This window comes from Heptranchias perlo, unplaced genomic scaffold (genome assembly GCF_035084215.1).
Source record: "Heptranchias perlo isolate sHepPer1 unplaced genomic scaffold, sHepPer1.hap1 HAP1_SCAFFOLD_241, whole genome shotgun sequence".
Lineage (NCBI taxonomy): Eukaryota > Metazoa > Chordata > Chondrichthyes > Hexanchiformes > Hexanchidae > Heptranchias > Heptranchias perlo.
Genome location: NW_027139253.1, coordinates 381881 through 399344, shown reverse-complemented (window position 1 = coordinate 399344; position 17464 = coordinate 381881). Strand labels below are relative to the sequence as shown.

The 17464-nt window shown below is 41.0% G+C and overlaps 1 protein-coding gene across 1 annotated transcript; it reads right to left on the bottom strand.

Moving 5' to 3' along the window:
• Positions 1-1235: 1235 nt before the first annotated feature.
• On the bottom strand, positions 1236-16656 carry LOC137310321 (probable G-protein coupled receptor 139). Its single transcript, XM_067978180.1, has 2 exons — positions 16494-16656; positions 1236-2134 (listed from the first exon to the last, which is right to left on the bottom strand). The coding sequence occupies exons 1-2, from the start codon at positions 16654-16656 to the stop codon at positions 1236-1238; spliced, it is 1062 nt and encodes a 353-aa protein (XP_067834281.1).
• Positions 16657-17464: the final 808 nt, after the last annotated feature.

The following is a 17464-nucleotide window of genomic DNA, read 5'->3' as shown; positions in this document are numbered from 1 at the left end:
GATTTGGCGTCGCACCCTTTTTCTTTGTGGGGACATGTTTGTTCTGAACCCTCACAATCTCTCCCTTGAATGAATCACTATTATTGGCTGCTCTCCCCATGGGTGTGTGGGGCGCGGAGAATGTGGACTTGCCTGGTCAATGCTTTCTCCAGAGATTTTTGGAGGGGGGTGCTGTGTGTATTTGACTGCTGACAGCTCTCCCCATGGGAGTGTGGGGGAGAGAGTGTGGACTTTACTACTCACTGCTCTCCCCCTGGGTGTGTGGGGGATAGAGAATGTGGTTTTGACTATTGACTGCATTCTCCAGGGGTTTTTGGGGTGAAAGTGGGTGGATTTGACTGCTGACTGCTTTCTAGGCGTGTGATGGTTTGAGAGTGTGGACTTAACTAATCACTGCTGCACTTGATCTTTTGGGGGAGTGTTTCGATTTTACAATTCACTGCTCTCCCCAGGGATGTGTAGGGGGAGAGTGTGAACTATATTACTCACTGCACCCCAGGAGTGTGATGGGGAGAGAGTGTGGACTTTACTACTCACTGCTCTCCGCATGTGTGCATGTGTGGGAGAGAGTGTGGACTTTAGTACTCACTGCTCTCCGCAAGTGTGCATGTGTGGGAGAGAGTGTGGACTTTACGACTCACTGCTCTCCCCAAGTGTGTATGTGTGGGAGAGAGTGTGGGCTTTACTACACACTACTCTCCGCAAGTGTGTATGTGTGGGAGAGAGTGTGGACTTTACACTCACTGCTCTCCCCAAGTGTGTGTGTGGGGAGAGAGTGTGGACTTTACGACTCACTGCTCTCCCCAAGTGTGTATGTGTGGGAGAGAATGTGGACTTTACTACTCACTGCTCTCCGCAAGTGTGTATGTGTGGGAGAGAGTGTGGACTTTACTACTCACTGCTCTCCTGGGGTTCATTGGTTTGAGAATGTGGACAGTCCTGATATCTCCTCTGCGTCCCGCCCCTTTAACACACCTGTCACCGGCACCTTGTATTGTTGTTTATTTTATTACATTTAAATTCTCCGACATGGTGAAACATTTGGTGCAATTATTTGCGACATATTATTTTACAACTTATACTGCTTGAGATATGAATTTGGACAAGCGCTTTAAATGATTTGATAAATTGCCTCTGGTTTATAGTGTTTCAGTGATTGCAGAACAGACAGTGTTAGGAGCCTGGTGGAGAGAGAATCAGATACAGTATGAGAGAGAACTCTTCTGATCGTCTCATTATTTCAGGAATTTAACACATGCAGTAAAGGGATATGTCACCACATTCTTCAACTGCTCTCTGAATTTAGTCTGTGAGACGGCATAAATACATGTGTTTGTGCAGCAACTCAGGAGCTGGAGCATGAATCCCAGTTCTTGTACAAAGTCAGGTGCAATCACAGACCCATACCCCAAAAACAACATCCGGCTCCATATACAAGTCAGAGTAAACACTGCCCACAACAGGATAAAGTTCCCTGATATAACGAACAGTAAAATTATGGATTTCCTTCGGCTCTCCATCTCTGGGTCTCTGGGGCTCTCCCTGCTGCTGTGAGTCCGGAGTCTCCTGCGGGCGCTGCTGGCCACTAAAATGTGTCTGACGGTGAAAGCATTGAGCAGCAGAATCAGAACGAATGGGACACACGGGGTGAGGATGTAATGAAGTAGTTCGATTGCTGCCCACACACGTGATTCTAAAACATTGTTTGTTGTCTCACAAAACCAGGGTTGATTGGAAAGTAAATACTGCTGCCTGAACATAAAGTACCAGAACATATTCTTCAAACAGCCCAGCACACTCACTGTTCCCAGAACCACAGCTGCCGTTTTCTCGGTGCAATATTTACTTTTCAGCTTCTCACAACAAATGGCCACAAAACGATCAAATGTGAAAGTAACGGTGAACCAGACAGAACAGTCTGTGGCCGCGAAAAGCAGGACGGCGTGGATATTACACACGGGGATTGAATCCAGGAACTGAAAATGAACCTGATAAGCAATCGGAATCTGCCTGAGTATCAGATCAGTGATAACGACCAGTAGATCGCCCACTGCCATGGCCAATAGGTACCGAGTGACACATTTGGAGAGACCGCACTTTCCCCGAGAGAGGATCATAATCGTTAATAAGTTCACTGCAAGGAAGGGAAGTAAACAAGGAAATTATACATCAGGCTGGGACACAATGTAAATATTAGCTCCGTCTCTGGATCCCCTGTAAATATGAGTACTGGCTCTGGCTTCCCTGTAGATATTAGTACCGTTTCAGGATCCGCTGTAAATATTAGTACCGACTATGGATCGCCTGTAAATATTAATACTATCGGCGGATAGCCTGTTAACAATAGGGCGATCTCTGGATCCCCTGTAAATATTAATACTTAGCTCCCTTTCTAATATTACTGCTGTCTCTAGATACCCTGTAATTAATAGTAGCATCTCTGGGTCTCCTGTAAATATTAGCACCGTCACTGGATCCACTCTAAATATTTTTAACATTTCTGGGTCCCCTGTAAATATTAGTACCATCTCTGGATTCCCTAAAATATTAGCACCTTCTCTGGATCCGCTGTAAATATTAGTACCGACTATGGATCGCCTGTCAATATTAATACTATCCGCGGATCGCCTGTTAACAATAGGGCGATCTCTGGATCCCCTGTAAACATTAGTAGCGTCTTTGGATTCTCTGACAATATTAGCACCGTACCTGGATCACCTCTAATTATTAGCAAGAACTCTGTATCCCATGTAAATATCAGTAACGTCTGTGAGTCACCTGTAAACATGTGTACGATCTCTGGATTCCTTGTAAATGTTGGTGTGATTATTGGTTACCCTATAAATATTCGTATCGACTCTGGATCCCCTGTAAATATTAATATCGTCTCTGGACCCCGGTAAATATTAGTACGTCCTCTGGAACGCCATATGAATATTCGTATAAACTGTGGATCCCCTTTAAATATTAGTACGACTTCCGGGTCCCCTCTAAATATTCGTACCGTCCCTGGATTCCCTATAAGCATTAGCACTTTCTCTGGATCCCCTGTAAATATTAGTATATCACTGGCTCCCCTCTATATATTAGTACCGTCTCTGGATCACCTCTAAATATTAGCACGAACTCTGTATCCCATGGAAATATTAGTACAGTCTGTAGATCACCTGTAAATAAAAGTACAATCTCTCGATCCCCTGTAAATATTGGAGTGATCTCTGAATCCACTTTACCAATTAGTATTGACTCTGGATCCCTGTGAGTATTATTACCGTCTCTGGGCCACCGTAAATATTATTACCATATCTGGATCCCCTTTAAATATTAGTAATGACTCCGAATCGCCTGTAAATATTAGTGCCATCCCTTCATCTCCTGTATATATGAGTACCGTGTCGGGATCCCCTGTAAATATTGTTACGGTCCCGGGGCCTCCTGTAAATATTAGTGCCATCTCTGGATCCCCTGTCAATATCTGTAACATCTCTGGATCCCCAGTAAATATTTGCACAGTGTCTGGATCCCCTGGAGATATTAATACCGTCTCTGGATTCCCTATAGTTATTAGTAACATCTCTTGATCCTCTGCAATTTTATTACATTGTTTGGACCCCTACAAATATTATTACATTCTCTGGATCCCCCGTAACTATTGGTACCATTACTGGATCCGCTGTAAATAGAAGTAACACATGTGGATCCCCTGCAAATAGTAGTACCTTTTCTGGATCTCCTTTAAATATTCGTATCGTCCCTGGATTGCATGTAAATATTAGTACCATCTCTGGGTCCACTGTAAATATTAATACCATCTTTGGATCCTCCGTAAATATTAGCACCGCCTCTGGATTACCTGTAAATATTAGCATGATCTTAGCAACCCTGTAAATATTTGCACAATCTCTCCATCCTCTGGAAGTATTAGTTCCGACTCTGGTTCCACTCTTAAGATGAATACCATCTCTATGTTCCTGTACATATTAATACTGTTTCTGGATCCCCTGTAAATATTGGTCCTTCTCTGGATCACCTGTAAACATGAGTACCGTCCCTGGATTGGAAGTAAATTTTAGTACCATCTCTAGATTCTAGGTAAATATTAATGCCTTTTCTTTAAATATCCTTTCAAATATTAATAGCTTCTCCGGATCCGCTGTAAATATTAGTACTGTCTCTGGCTCCACTGCAAATATTAATAGCATCTGTACATCCCTTGCAAACATTAGTATCGTTTATGGATCCCTTTCAAATATTAATACCGTCTTTGTAACCCCTGTAATATTAGTACCGTATCCAGATCAACTGTAATTATTAATATGATCTGTGGATCCTCTGTAAATATTAGTACGATCTCCAGATCCACTGTAAATATTAGTACAACTTCCGGATCCCCTGTAAATATTAATACCATCTCTGGATTCTCTGTAAATATTAGTATCGTCTCGGGACCCCTCTATGAATATTAGTACCTTCTCTGGATTCCCCTGTATATATTAGTACCCACTCTGGATCTCCTGAAAATATTAGTACCGTCCCAGGATCCCCCTGTAACTATTAATAACATCTGTGGATCCACCTGTAAATATTGGTACCCTCTTTCGATCCCCTTCAAATATTCGTAAAATCTCTTGATCCCCTGAAGATATTAGCACGACCTTTCGATGTCCCTGTAAATATTATTATCAGCTGTGGATCCCCGTAAAAATTACTATCGTCTCTGCATATCCTGGAAATATTGGTACATTTTCTGGTCCCCCAATAAATATTAGTTAAATCTGTGGATCCCCTGTAAATATTGGTGCGATATCTGTGGATCCCCTGTAAATATTACACCAGACTCTGGATATCCTCTAAATATTGGTAACATTTCTGGATCCCCTGTAAATATTAGTGCCGTCTCTGGACCCCTGTAAATATTGGTACAATATCTGGATCCACTGTAAATATGAGTAAAGTTTCTGGATCCGCTGTAAATATAAGTACAATCTCTGGATCCCCTGTAAATGTTATTACCGTCTCTGGATCCCCTAAAGATATTAGCAAGATATCTGGATGCCCCTGTAAATACTGGTATCATCTGTGGATCCCCTGTAAATATTATTACCGTCCCTGGATCCCCTGTAAATATTAATACCGTCTCTGGACCCCTTTAAATAGAAATACCGACATTGGATTCGACTGTAAATATTAGTACTATCTCTAGATTCTCTAAATTTTAGTACCATCTTGGGATCCCCTGTAAATATTCTTTCAGTCTCTGGATTCCCGACAAATAGTAGTACGATTCCTGCATCCACTGCAAATATTAGTATCGTCTGCGGATCCCCTGTATATATTATTACTGTAAGGAGTCTTACAAAACCAGGTTATAGTCCAACAGCTTTATTTAAAATCACAAGCTTTCGGAGGTTTCCTCCTTCGTCAGGTGAGTGTGGGATTCCATAAAGGTACAGCATATATAGTCAGAGAACAATGCCTGGTGATTTCAGATAATCTTTCTAACTGCCAGTTATCAATGCAATCAAAGGAGTGGAATAGTGTTCAGACAGATAAATATTACATACAAGGTTACTGAATACACTAACAGTCAGAACATAAAGACAGAGAGAGAGAGAGAGAAACATTCGAAAGGCAGAGAAGGAGAGAGAATGAACAGTTGTATAAAAACAGATAATTTTTTTTCGCTGGTGGTGTTACATGTAGCGTGGCATCAACCCAAGATCCCGGTTGAGGCCGTCCTCATGGGTGCGGAACTTGGCTATCAATTTCTGCTCGACGATTTTGCGTTGTCGTGTGTCTCGAGGGCCGCCTTGGAGAACACTTACCCGAAGATCGGAGGCTGAATGTCCTTGACTGCTGAAGTATTCCCCAAACTTCGGGTAAGGGTTCTCCAAGGCGGCCTTCAAAACACACGACAACGCAAAAACGTCGAGCAGAAATTGATAGCCAAGTTCCGCACCCATGAGGGCGGCCTCAACCGGGATCTTGGGTACATGTCACGCTACATGTAACCCCACCAGCGAAAAAAAGTTATCTGTTTTTAATACAACTGGTCATTCTCTCTCTTTCTCTGCTTTTCGGATGTTTCTCTCTCTCGCTGTCTTTATGTTCTGACTGTTAATGTATGCAGTAGCCTTGTATGTAATGTTTCTCTGTCTGAACACTATTCAACTCCTTTGATTGCATTGATAACTGGCAGTTAGAAAGATTATCTGTAATCACCAGGCATTGTTCTCTGACTATATATGCTGTACCTTTATCGAATCCCACACTCACCTGACGAAGGAGAAAGCCTCTGAAAGCATGCGATTTTAAATAAAGCTGTTGGACTATAACCTGGTGTTGTAAGACTCCTTACATTTGTCCACCCCAGTCAATCACCAGCATCTCCACATCATATATTATTACTCTCTCTGCAACCCTTGTAAATTTTAATATCGTCCCTGGATCCCATTTAGATATTAGAACCATCTCTAGACACCTTGTAAATATTACTGTGATCTCGGGATTCCCCTGTAAAATATAATTTCGTCTGTTGATACCCTGTAAGTATTAGTATAGTCTCTCGATCTGTGTACAGTTCTGGTCACCACATTACAGGAAGGATATAATTGCACGAGACAGGGTACAAAGGAGATTTACGAGGATATTGCCAGGACGGGAGAATTTTAGCTGTAAGGAAAAATTGGATAGGCTGGGGCTGTTCTCTTTGGAACAGAGGAGGCTGAGGGGTGATTTAATTGAGGTGTACAAAATTATGAGGAGACTAGATAGCGTGGATAGGAAGGACCTATTTCCCTTATTAAATAGGTCAATAACCAGGGGGCATAGATTTGAAGTGATTGGTAGAAGGATTAGAGGGGAGCTGAGAATTTCTTTTTCACCCAGCGGGTGGTGAGGATCTGGATCTCACTGCCTGAAAGGGTGGTCGAGGCAGAAACCGTCAAATCGTTTAAGAAGTACCTGGATGTGCACCTGAAGTGCCGTAACCTACAAGGTTACGAACCAAGAGCTGGAAAGTGGGATTAGGCTGAGTGGCTCATTTTCGGCCGGCGCGGAAACGATGGGCCGAATGTCCTCCTTCTGTGCCATAATTTTTGTATGATTCTATGATTCTATAGTTCACCTATTAATATTATTACCGTCACCTGATACATTATAAATATTCTTATAACCTCTGGTTCCCCTGTCAATATTGGCACGATCTCTGGTTCACCTGTAATTATTAGTACCATCATGCACCCCCGTAAAATATTAATACTGCCACTGGATCCGCTGTCAAGATTAGTAAAGTCTCAGGATTCCCTAAAAATATTACCACCGTCCCTAGTTCTCCTATAAATATTAGCACTGTCTCTGGATCCCCTGAAATATTATTAACGTCACTGGATACTCTGTAAATATTAGTGAAGTACCTGGATCCCCTGTATATATAAGTGCAGTCTCTCGATCACCTGTAATATTAACATGAACTCTGGATCCAATATAATTGATGGTATCATCTGTGGATCTCATCTGTATATTCGTTCAGTCTCTGGACATCTTGTAAATATTAGTACTGCCTTTCGATCCCCATTAAATGTTAGTACCTTCTCTGGATTACCTGTCAATATTCGCACGAACTCTGGATCCCCTGGTGAGTAGTAGGATCTTCTGGCGATCCCCTGTAACTATTGGTACCTTTCCTGTATCCCCTTTAATTTTAGTACCGTCACTGGATTCCCTGTAAATATTTGCACTCTTCCTGGATCCCCTGTAAATATTCGTAACATCCCTGGGTCCACTGTAAATACTAGAAAGCTTCCTGGACCGCTGTAAAAATTAGTACCATCTCTGGATCTCCTGCAGTACCTGTAGTAATTAGTACCTTCTTTAGATCCACTGAAAGTCTAAGTACCGTATCTAGATCCACTGTAAATATTAGTACCGTCTCTGCATTCCCTGTTAATATTATTAGTCTCAGGATTGCCTGCCAAATATTAACATCATTCCTGGACGCTATGCAAATGTTAGCACAAACTCCGGATACCCTGTAAATATTAGTGTGTTCTCTGGGTCAAATTTAAATATTACTCTGGATCTCTTGCAGGAGATCCAGATTCGGTAATAATATTTACAGGGAATCCAGGGATGGTACAAATATTCACAGGTTATCCACATATAGTACCATTATTTACAGGGAATCCAGGGATGGTACAAATATTCACAGGTTATCCACATATATTACCATTATTTACAATGGATCCAGAGAAGGTAGAAATATTCACAGACGATCCTGAGACGTTATTAAAATTTACACATAATCCAGAGATCGCACTAATATTTAAAGGGGATCAAGAATCAGTATTAAAATTTACAGGGAATTCAGAGACCATAGTAATATTTACATTTGACAGAGAGCACACTAATATTTGCAGGGTATTCGGAGTTTGTGCTAACATTTTCACAGCGTCCAGGGATGATGTTAATATTTGGCAGGCAATCCTGAGACTCTCATAATATTAACGTGGAATGCAGAGACGGTACTAACATTTACAGTGGATCTGGACAGTACAAGCTCTGGATTACAAGTACCATCTCTGGATCCCATATCAATATTAGTACGGTCCCTCGATTCCAGATAAATATTAGTTCCGTTTCTGGATGCCCTGTAACGAGTAACACCTCTACAGATCACCCGTAAGTATGAGCACAGTTTGTCAGTCACCTGTAAATTTCATTACCGCTTCTGGATCCCCTCGAAATATTAGTAAAGTCTCTGGACCCCTATAAAGGTTAGCACCGTCAATGGACCCCCTTAATAATTAGTAAAATCTCTCGACCCCTTTAAATATTGGCACCTTTTTTGGACCCACGTAAATATTAGTAAAATCCCTGGATCCCCTCGAAATATTAGTCCACTCTACGGACCCCTGTAAGTAGAATTACCGACACGGCATCCCTATAAATATTAGTAACGTTTCTGGATCCCCTGTAAATATTAGTACCGTCTTTGTATCCGCTGCAAGTATCAGTACCGTCTCTGGATCCCCCATATATATTATAACCATTTCTGGGTCCACTGTAAATATTAGTATGATCTCTGGATCCCCTGTGAATATTCGTGCGTTCTCTGGGACCTTTTTGAATTATTAGTACCGCCCGTGGACCATCTAAAAAATTAATACCGCCTCTGGACCTCTTCAAAATATTATTACTGCCCATGGGTCCCCTTTAAATATTAGTACCGGCTCTAGACCCACTGTATATAGTCGCACGGCCTATGTATCCGCTATGAATATTAGTAACGTCTCTTGGTCCCCTACAAATATTAGTGCCGTCTCTGGATCCACTGTAAATATGAAATCCATCTCTGGATCCCCTGCAGATATTACAACTGTCTCCAGATTCCCTGTAAATATTACAATTGTCTCTGGATCCACCGTAAATATTAGTATCGTCTCCGTATCCCAACCAAATATTAGAAACATCTCTGGATCCCATGAAATATTAGTATGATCTCGGGGTCCACTGTAAGCATTAATATCGTTTATGGATCCGCTGTAAATATTAGTAAAGCCTCTGGATCCCCTTTAAATATTATTACACCTCTGGATGCCCTGTCAATATTATTAATATCTCTGGGTCCCCTGTAAATATTATTATGATTTCTAGATCTCCTGTAAATTTAAATAACGTGTCTGAATCGCCCGTAAATATTGGGATGATTTCTGGATAACCTGTAAATATTATTGTGATCTCTGGATCACGTGTAAATTTAATTAACGTCTCTGGATCGCCTGTGAATATTGTGACGACCTCTACGTCACCTGTAAATATTAATAAGGTCTCTGGATCCCCTATGAATATTAGTACCGTATATGGATCCCCTGTAAATGTTAGCACAAACTCTGGATCTCCTGTTAACATTAGAACTTTCTCTGGAACCCCTGTTAGCATTATTACCTCTCTGGATCCCCTGTAAATATTATCACCGTCTCTGGGCCCCTGCGAGCATTATTATATTCTCTGCATCCGCTATAAATATTAGGGCCATCTCAGGATCCCCTGTTAATAGCAGTACGATCACTGGATCTCCTGTAAATGTTAGCACACAATCTGGATTCCCTGTAAATATTAGCACCGTTTCTGCATTCCCTGTGAATATTAATTCGGACTCTGGACCCCCTGTAAATATAATTAAAATCTCTGGGACACAGAAAATAATATTATTATCTCTGGATCCTTTGCAAACATTTGAGTGATCTCTTGATCTCCTGTAAACATTAACTCTCTCTATGGATCTCCTGTAAATATTAGCACAGCTCTGGATACCCCTGTAAATATTAATACCATCTCAGTATGCTGTGTAAATATCAGTACCGTCACTGGATCCGATGTAAATATTAGTGTTGTCTCTGGATCCCCTGCAAATATTAATATTGCCTCGGGATCCCTCGTAAACATTAGCGCTCTCTCTGGATCCTCTGCAAATATTAGTACTCCCTTTGGTTCCACTGTAAACATTAGTACAGTCTTGGATCCCCAGTAAATATTAGCACGGTCTCTGGATCCCCCACAAATATTAGTACTGCCTTTGGATCACCAGTAAACATTTGCACCGTCTCGGAATCCCTGCAGATATGAAATTCGACTCCGGATCCCCTGTAAATATTAGCAGTGTCTCTGTATCCCCTGTAAATATTGCAACCATCTCTTGATCCCCTGTAAATATTAGAACCATCACAGGATCCTCCATAAATAATAGTAGCGTCTTTGGATCGTCTGTACATATTAGTACCATCTCTGTATCCCCCGTAAATAACTACGTATGGGTATGATCTTATGGCCATTACAGAAACATGGCTGCAGGGTGACAACGACTTAAATATACCAGGGTATTTAACAATCTGGAAGGACAGGCAGGAAGGAAGGGGAGGTGGGGTGGCTATGTTAATAAAGGAAGGAATCACTGTAATACAGAGAAATGATATTGGGACAAAGGATCAGGATAAGGAAACAGTTTGTGCAGAGACAAGGAATAATAAGGGGAAAAAACACTATTGGGCGGAGTATATAGGTCTCCTAATAGTTGCAACTCTGCTGGAAGAAGTATTAACCAGGAAATAGTCGGGGCATGTAAAAAGGGAACAGCTATAATTATGGGGGATTTTAACTATCATATTAACTGGACAAATCAAATTGGGCAGGGCAGCCTTGAGGACGAGTTTATTGTGTGCATTGGGGATGGATTTCTTGAGCAGTATGTAACTGATCCGACAAGGGGGCAAGCAACCTTGGACATGGTCCTGTGTAATGAGAGAGGATTAATTAACAATGTCCTAGTTAAGGATCCCCTTGGAATGAGTGCCCATAACATGGTTACATTCCATATAAAATTACAGGGTGAGAAGGTTGGATTTCAAACGAGCGTCCTGAGCTTGAATAAAGGAGACTATGATGGTATGAGAGCGGAATTGATCAAAGTGGACTGGGAAAATAGATTAAAGGGTAAGACGGTACATCAGCAGTGGTGTTCATTTAAGGAGTTATTTTAAAATTTAAAAAAAAAAAATTTCCACTGAGGAAAAAAGGGTGTAAATGTAATGACAGCCATCCGTGGCTAAGTAACGAAGTTAAGGATAGTATCCGACTAAAAACAAGGACATATCAGGTCGCCAAACTTAGTGGGAAGATAGAAGATTGGGAAGCCTTCAAAAGACAGCAAAAAGTAACCAAAGGATTGATTAAGAAAGGGAAGATAGATGATGAAAATAAATTAGCAAAAAATATAAAAAACAGATAGCAAGAGTTTCTACAGTTATATAAAAAGAAAAAGGGTGGCTAAGGCAAACGTAGGTCCCTTCGAGGATGAGAACGGGAAATTAATGGTGGGAAACATGGAGATGCAAAAATGCTGAACAAATATTTTGTTTCAGTCTTTACGGTAGAGGACACTAAGAATATCCCAACACTGGACAAACAGGGGGCTCGAGGCGGAGAGGAGCGAAATACCATTGAAATCACGAAGGCATTGGTACTCAGAAAATTAATGGGACTCAAGGCGTATAAATCCCCTGGAACTGATGGCTTACATCCTAGGGTCTTGAGGGAAGTGGCAGCAGGGATTGTGGATGCTCTGGCAATAATTTTCCGAAATTCTCTGGACTCAGCAAACGTTCCGGCAGATTGGAAAACTGCTAATGTAACACCCTTATTTAAAAAGGGTAGTAGGCAGAAGGCTGGAAATTATGGACGAGTTAGACTAACATCTGTGGTGGGTAAAATTTTGGAGTCTATTATTAAGGAGACAGTAGCGGAACATTTGGATAAACATAATTTAATAGGACAAAGTCAGCATGGCTTTTCGAAGGGGAAGTCATGTCTGACAAATTTGCTTCAGTTCTTTGAGGACATAACGTACAGGGTGGATAAAGGGGAACCAGTGAACGTAGTGTATTTAGATTTCCAGAAGGCATTCGACAAGGTGCCACATAAAATATTATTGCTCAAGATAAAGAATCACTGGATTGGTGGTAACATTCCAGCATGGGTGGAGGATTGGTTAGCTAACAGGAAGCAGAGAGTTGGGAAAAATGGTTCATTTTCGGACTGGCAAACAATAACCAGTGGTGTTCCGCAGAGGTCGGTGCTGGGTCCCCAACTCTTTACAAGCTATATTAACGATTTGGAGGAGGGGACCGAGTGTAACATATCAAAGTTGTCAGATGATACAAAGATGGGAGGGAAAGTAGAGAGTGAGGAGGACATAAAAAACTTACAAGGGAATATAGACAGGCTGGGTGAGTGGGCGGAGAATTGGCAGATGCAATACAATATTGGAAAATGTCAGGTTATGCACTTTGGCAGGAAACATCAGAGAGCAAGTTGTTATCTTAATGGCAGCAACTGGAAAGTACTGCAGTATAAAGGGATCTGGGGGTCGTAGTGCAAGAAAATCAAAACGTTAGTATGCAGGTGCAGCAGGTGATCAAGAAGGCCAACAGAATGTTGACGTTTATTGCTAGGGGGATAGAATATAAAAACAGCGAGGTATTGCTGCAGTTATATAAGGAATTGGTTAGACCGCACCTGGAATACTGCATACAGTTTTGGTGTCCATACTTAAGAAAATACATACTTGCTCTCGAGGCAGTACAAAGAAGGTTCACTCGGTTAATCCCGGGGATGAGGGGGCGGACATATGAGGAGGGGTTCAGTAGATTGGGCCTCTACTCATTGGAGTTCAGAAGAATGAGAGGCGATCTTATTGAAACATATAAGATTGTGAAGGGGCTTGATCGGGTGGATGCGGTGAGGATGTTCCCAAGGTTGGGTGAAACTAGAACTAGGGTGCATAATCATAGAATAAGGGGCTGCTCTTTCAAAACTGAGATGAGGGGAAACTTCTACACTCAGAGGGTGTTAGGTCTGTGGAATTTGCTGCCCCAGGAAGCCTTGGAAGCTACATCATTGAATGAATTTAAAACAAAAATAGACAGTTTCCTCGAAGTAGTGGGACTTAGGGATTACGGGGAGCGGGCAGGAAATTGGACATGAATTTATATTTGAGGTTGCGATCAGATCAGCCACGATCTTATTAAATGGCGGAGCAGGCTCGAAGGGCCGATTGGCCTCCTCTTGCTCCTATTTCTTACGTTCTTATGTTCTTAAATATTACTACCGTCCCTTTACCCCCTTTAAATATTAGCACAATTTATGGACAACCTGTAAATATTGGTACGGTTTCTGGACCCATTGTAATTATTAGTACCTATTCTGGATCCCCGTAAATATTACTTCCGTATCTGAATAAAATGTAAATATAAATACCGTCACTGGATCCCCACTAAATTTTAGTCGCATCTCTGGATTCCCTATAAATATTAGTACCTTTCCTGGATCCCTTGTAAATATTAATATCGACTATGGACCCCATGTAAATATTAGCACCATCGCTGGATATTATAAATGTCGCTTTGCCCCCTTTAAATATTAACACGATCTCTGAAACCCCTACAAATATTAGTATCAACTAAGCATTCCTTGTAATATTAGCACCGTCACTGGAACCGCTCTAAATATTGATACCTCACTGGTTCCCCTGGAAATATTAGTACCATTTCTGGATCCACTGTAAATATTGGTAACTACTCCAGATCCCGTAAACATTAGCACCGCCTCAGCATCTGCTATATCTATTCGTACAGTCTCCGGATCCCCATAAATATTAGTCGCATCAGTGGAATCCCAGTGAATATTAGCAGCATCTCTGGATCCATTGTAAACATTAGTACTCCCTCTGGATCCCCTGTAAATATTAGTACCGTCTGTGAACCTCCTGTAATTATGGGATCTCTCTCTTGATCCCCTTTAAATATTTGTGCGTCTCTGGATCCATTCCAAATATTAGAACGATCTCAGGATCCCTTGTAAATATTGTTACCGTCTCTGGATCCTGTGAAAATATTAGTATCGCCTCTGGATCCCCTGTAAATATTTGCACGATCTCTGAAATACTTGTAATTATTATAACCGCTTCAGGATTCCCTGTAAATAATGGTATCGTCTCCGGATATACAGTAAATATTAGTACTTTTTCTGGATCCACTGTAAATGTTAGTACCTACTCTGGATCCCCATAAATATTAGCACCGCCTCAGCATCCACTGTAAACATTAGTACCATCTTTGGACCCCCTACAAATATTAGTGACGTCTCTGGATTCTATGTAAACATTAGCACTCTCTCTGGAAGCATTGTAAATAGTACTATCGTCTTTGGACCCCTGTAAATATGAAATCCGTCCGTCTCTGGATAACCTGTAACTATTGCAGCTATAGCTGGATGCCCTGTAAATATCAGTATCATCTCTGGATCCCTTGAAAATATTAGTACCATCACTGGATCCCGTGTAAATATTCGCATCTTTTCTGGATCCCCTGTAAATATTAGTTCCGTCTCTGCACCCCACCCTGTTATTAGTACAATTTAAGGATATTCCTCTAAATATTAGTACCGCTTCTGGACCCCGTATAAATATTGCAGGAACTCTGGATACACTGTAAATATTAGTACATTCTCTTGGTCCACCGTAAATATCAGTACCGTCTCTGGATCCGCTGTAAATATTACTGCCGTCTCTCGATCCACTCCAAATATTAATACGTCTGAGGATCTCCTCCAAATATTCGTACCGTTTCTGGAACCCATGCAAATATTAGTACCGTCTATGGATCTTTTGTAAATAATAGTAACGTTTCCGGTTCCCTTATAAATATTGGTGCCTTCTCAAGATCCATGTAAATATGAAATCCGTCTCTGGAGTCCCTGTAAATATTAGTACTGTCTCTGGAACCCCTATAAATATTGGTAGGTTCTCTGGATCACCTGTAAATATTACTACCATCTCTGGATCTCTTGTAAATATTAGTAACGTCTATGGATTCCATTTAAATATTCGTACCGTCTCTGAATTCCCTATAAATATTTGCACGATCCCTAGATCTCCTGTAAATATTAGTACAGTCTCAGGATCCCTTGTAAATATTAGTACCGTAGATTCCCTGTAAATATTATTACCGTCTCTGGAACTCCTGCTAATATTAGTACCGTCACTGGATCCCTCTCTAAATATTATTACCCTTCCTGGATCCTTCTCTATACATCAATACCGCCTCTTTAACCCTCTGTAAATATTAACACCATCTCTGGATCACCTGGAAATATTAATATCCTATCTGGCTCCACTGTAAATATTTGTACCGTCCCTGGGTCCCCTGTAATTATTATTACCATTTCTGAATCTCTCTGTAAATAGTACTTTCTCTTGATCCCCTGTAATGTTAGTACAATCTCTTTATCCCCTGTAACTATTAGTATGATTTCTGTATGCCACTCTTAATATTATCACCGTCTCTGGATCCTCTGTATTTTAGCAACGACTTTGGATCCCCTGTATATTATCACCGTCTCTGCATCCTCTGTATATTAATACCGTGTCTGGGGCCCTTTCAATTACTGACAGCCCAAGAACACTGTAAAACTGATGCACGCTCAGGGACCCTGAAATAAAGGCTCCCTTCCAGGGACCCATTGTGCATTAAATCTCACACCCATGAATCCCCGTAAATATATCTCCCTACCCTCTACCCGCATCAATTTATCTTCCACCACGGATGCCCCCCTTTCATTTTTGAGCTGGATTTTGGGACTTACCATGAAAACGACCTGCAGCGAATGTGGGACAGAGAACGAGAAGAATAGTAATACAGTCAAACATGGTTTATAGAATTAATAGCTGAATATTGAGATTTACCTGGGACATCAACAGCAGCCAGCGTGGAACAGGGAACGACAAGAACAGTAACACAGTTAAATATGATTTATTGAATTAATAGCTGAAGATAGAGTCTTACCTGTAACACCAACAGCAGCGAATGTGGGACGGGGAATGACAAGAAGATTAATACAGCGAAACATGGTTTATAGAATTAACAGTTGGATATACTTACCAAAGATTCCAACAGCAGCGAGCAGTGGATAGTAAATTACTTGAGAACCAAAGAGCGCATAATATATCCGATCCTCTAATGGCAGTGAATCATAATATACATAGAGATATTCAAAAGTCCAGAATGGGCTGTTCCAATCCATTGTTCTCAGATTACGACCCATTGTTGTAACATTAAAATATTTTGTTCTCAAATTATGATCCACCGTTGTAAAATTCCAAACTATTGCTCTCAGATCTATTCTTTCCCTTCTGTAGAGCCGATGAGCACTGTTAATGCGGGAGGTGATGCTCCCATTGACACTATGGAATAGCATGTTGAAAGTAGATGCTTATTTATAACAGAGAGAAACACTCCAGTGACACAATTATGGTCCATGGAGACTGATATTAATTACAGTTACTGAACAAACAGATTCAGTTAACAACTTTAAACCCAACAATTTTTGTATCACAACATATACTTTTCCAAATATTACACAGATAGAAATCTCAAAGTCCAGTACATTATTTTAATAAATATTTGGACGAACAGAAACTATGAGACCCGCAGTCTAACAACACTAATGTGAAGGGAGAGCAGTTTCATTTACAGATTGCAGATTATTTCTGAGTGAAATCCTTTAATTTCAGACAGTTTCTACCCACTTCTCATGGGTTGGGTTCACATTCAGAGATGGAAACTGAACCATTCAACTGGTCAGTTTGGAGACCACCCTGAGAATATTGGTGCAATCTCTGAATACCCCGTCAGTATTGGCAAGTTTATGGATCCTCTTGTAAATATTAGGGCAGTCTCTGGATCAACTGTAGATAATGGCACAGTCTCTGGATTGTAATGTAATTATTCGGACAGTCTATGGATTTCCTGCAAATATTCCTACAGACGATGATAACGACTCCATATACTTCAAAAATATTGATCCGCTTCAGGACTTTTTGACACAGTCTGTGGACTGTCTGAATGTGCAC

Bases quoted from the DNA above. Each gene is read 5' to 3' on its own strand.
- LOC137310321 (XM_067978180.1), bottom strand. From the start codon at position 16,656: ATGGGTCGTAATCTGAGAACAATGGATTGGAACAGCCCATTCTGGACT. The intron at 2,135-16,493 runs GTAAGTATATCC...CCTTCCTTGCAG, and splicing joins CGCTGCTGTTGGAATCTTTG to TGAACTTATTAACGATTATG.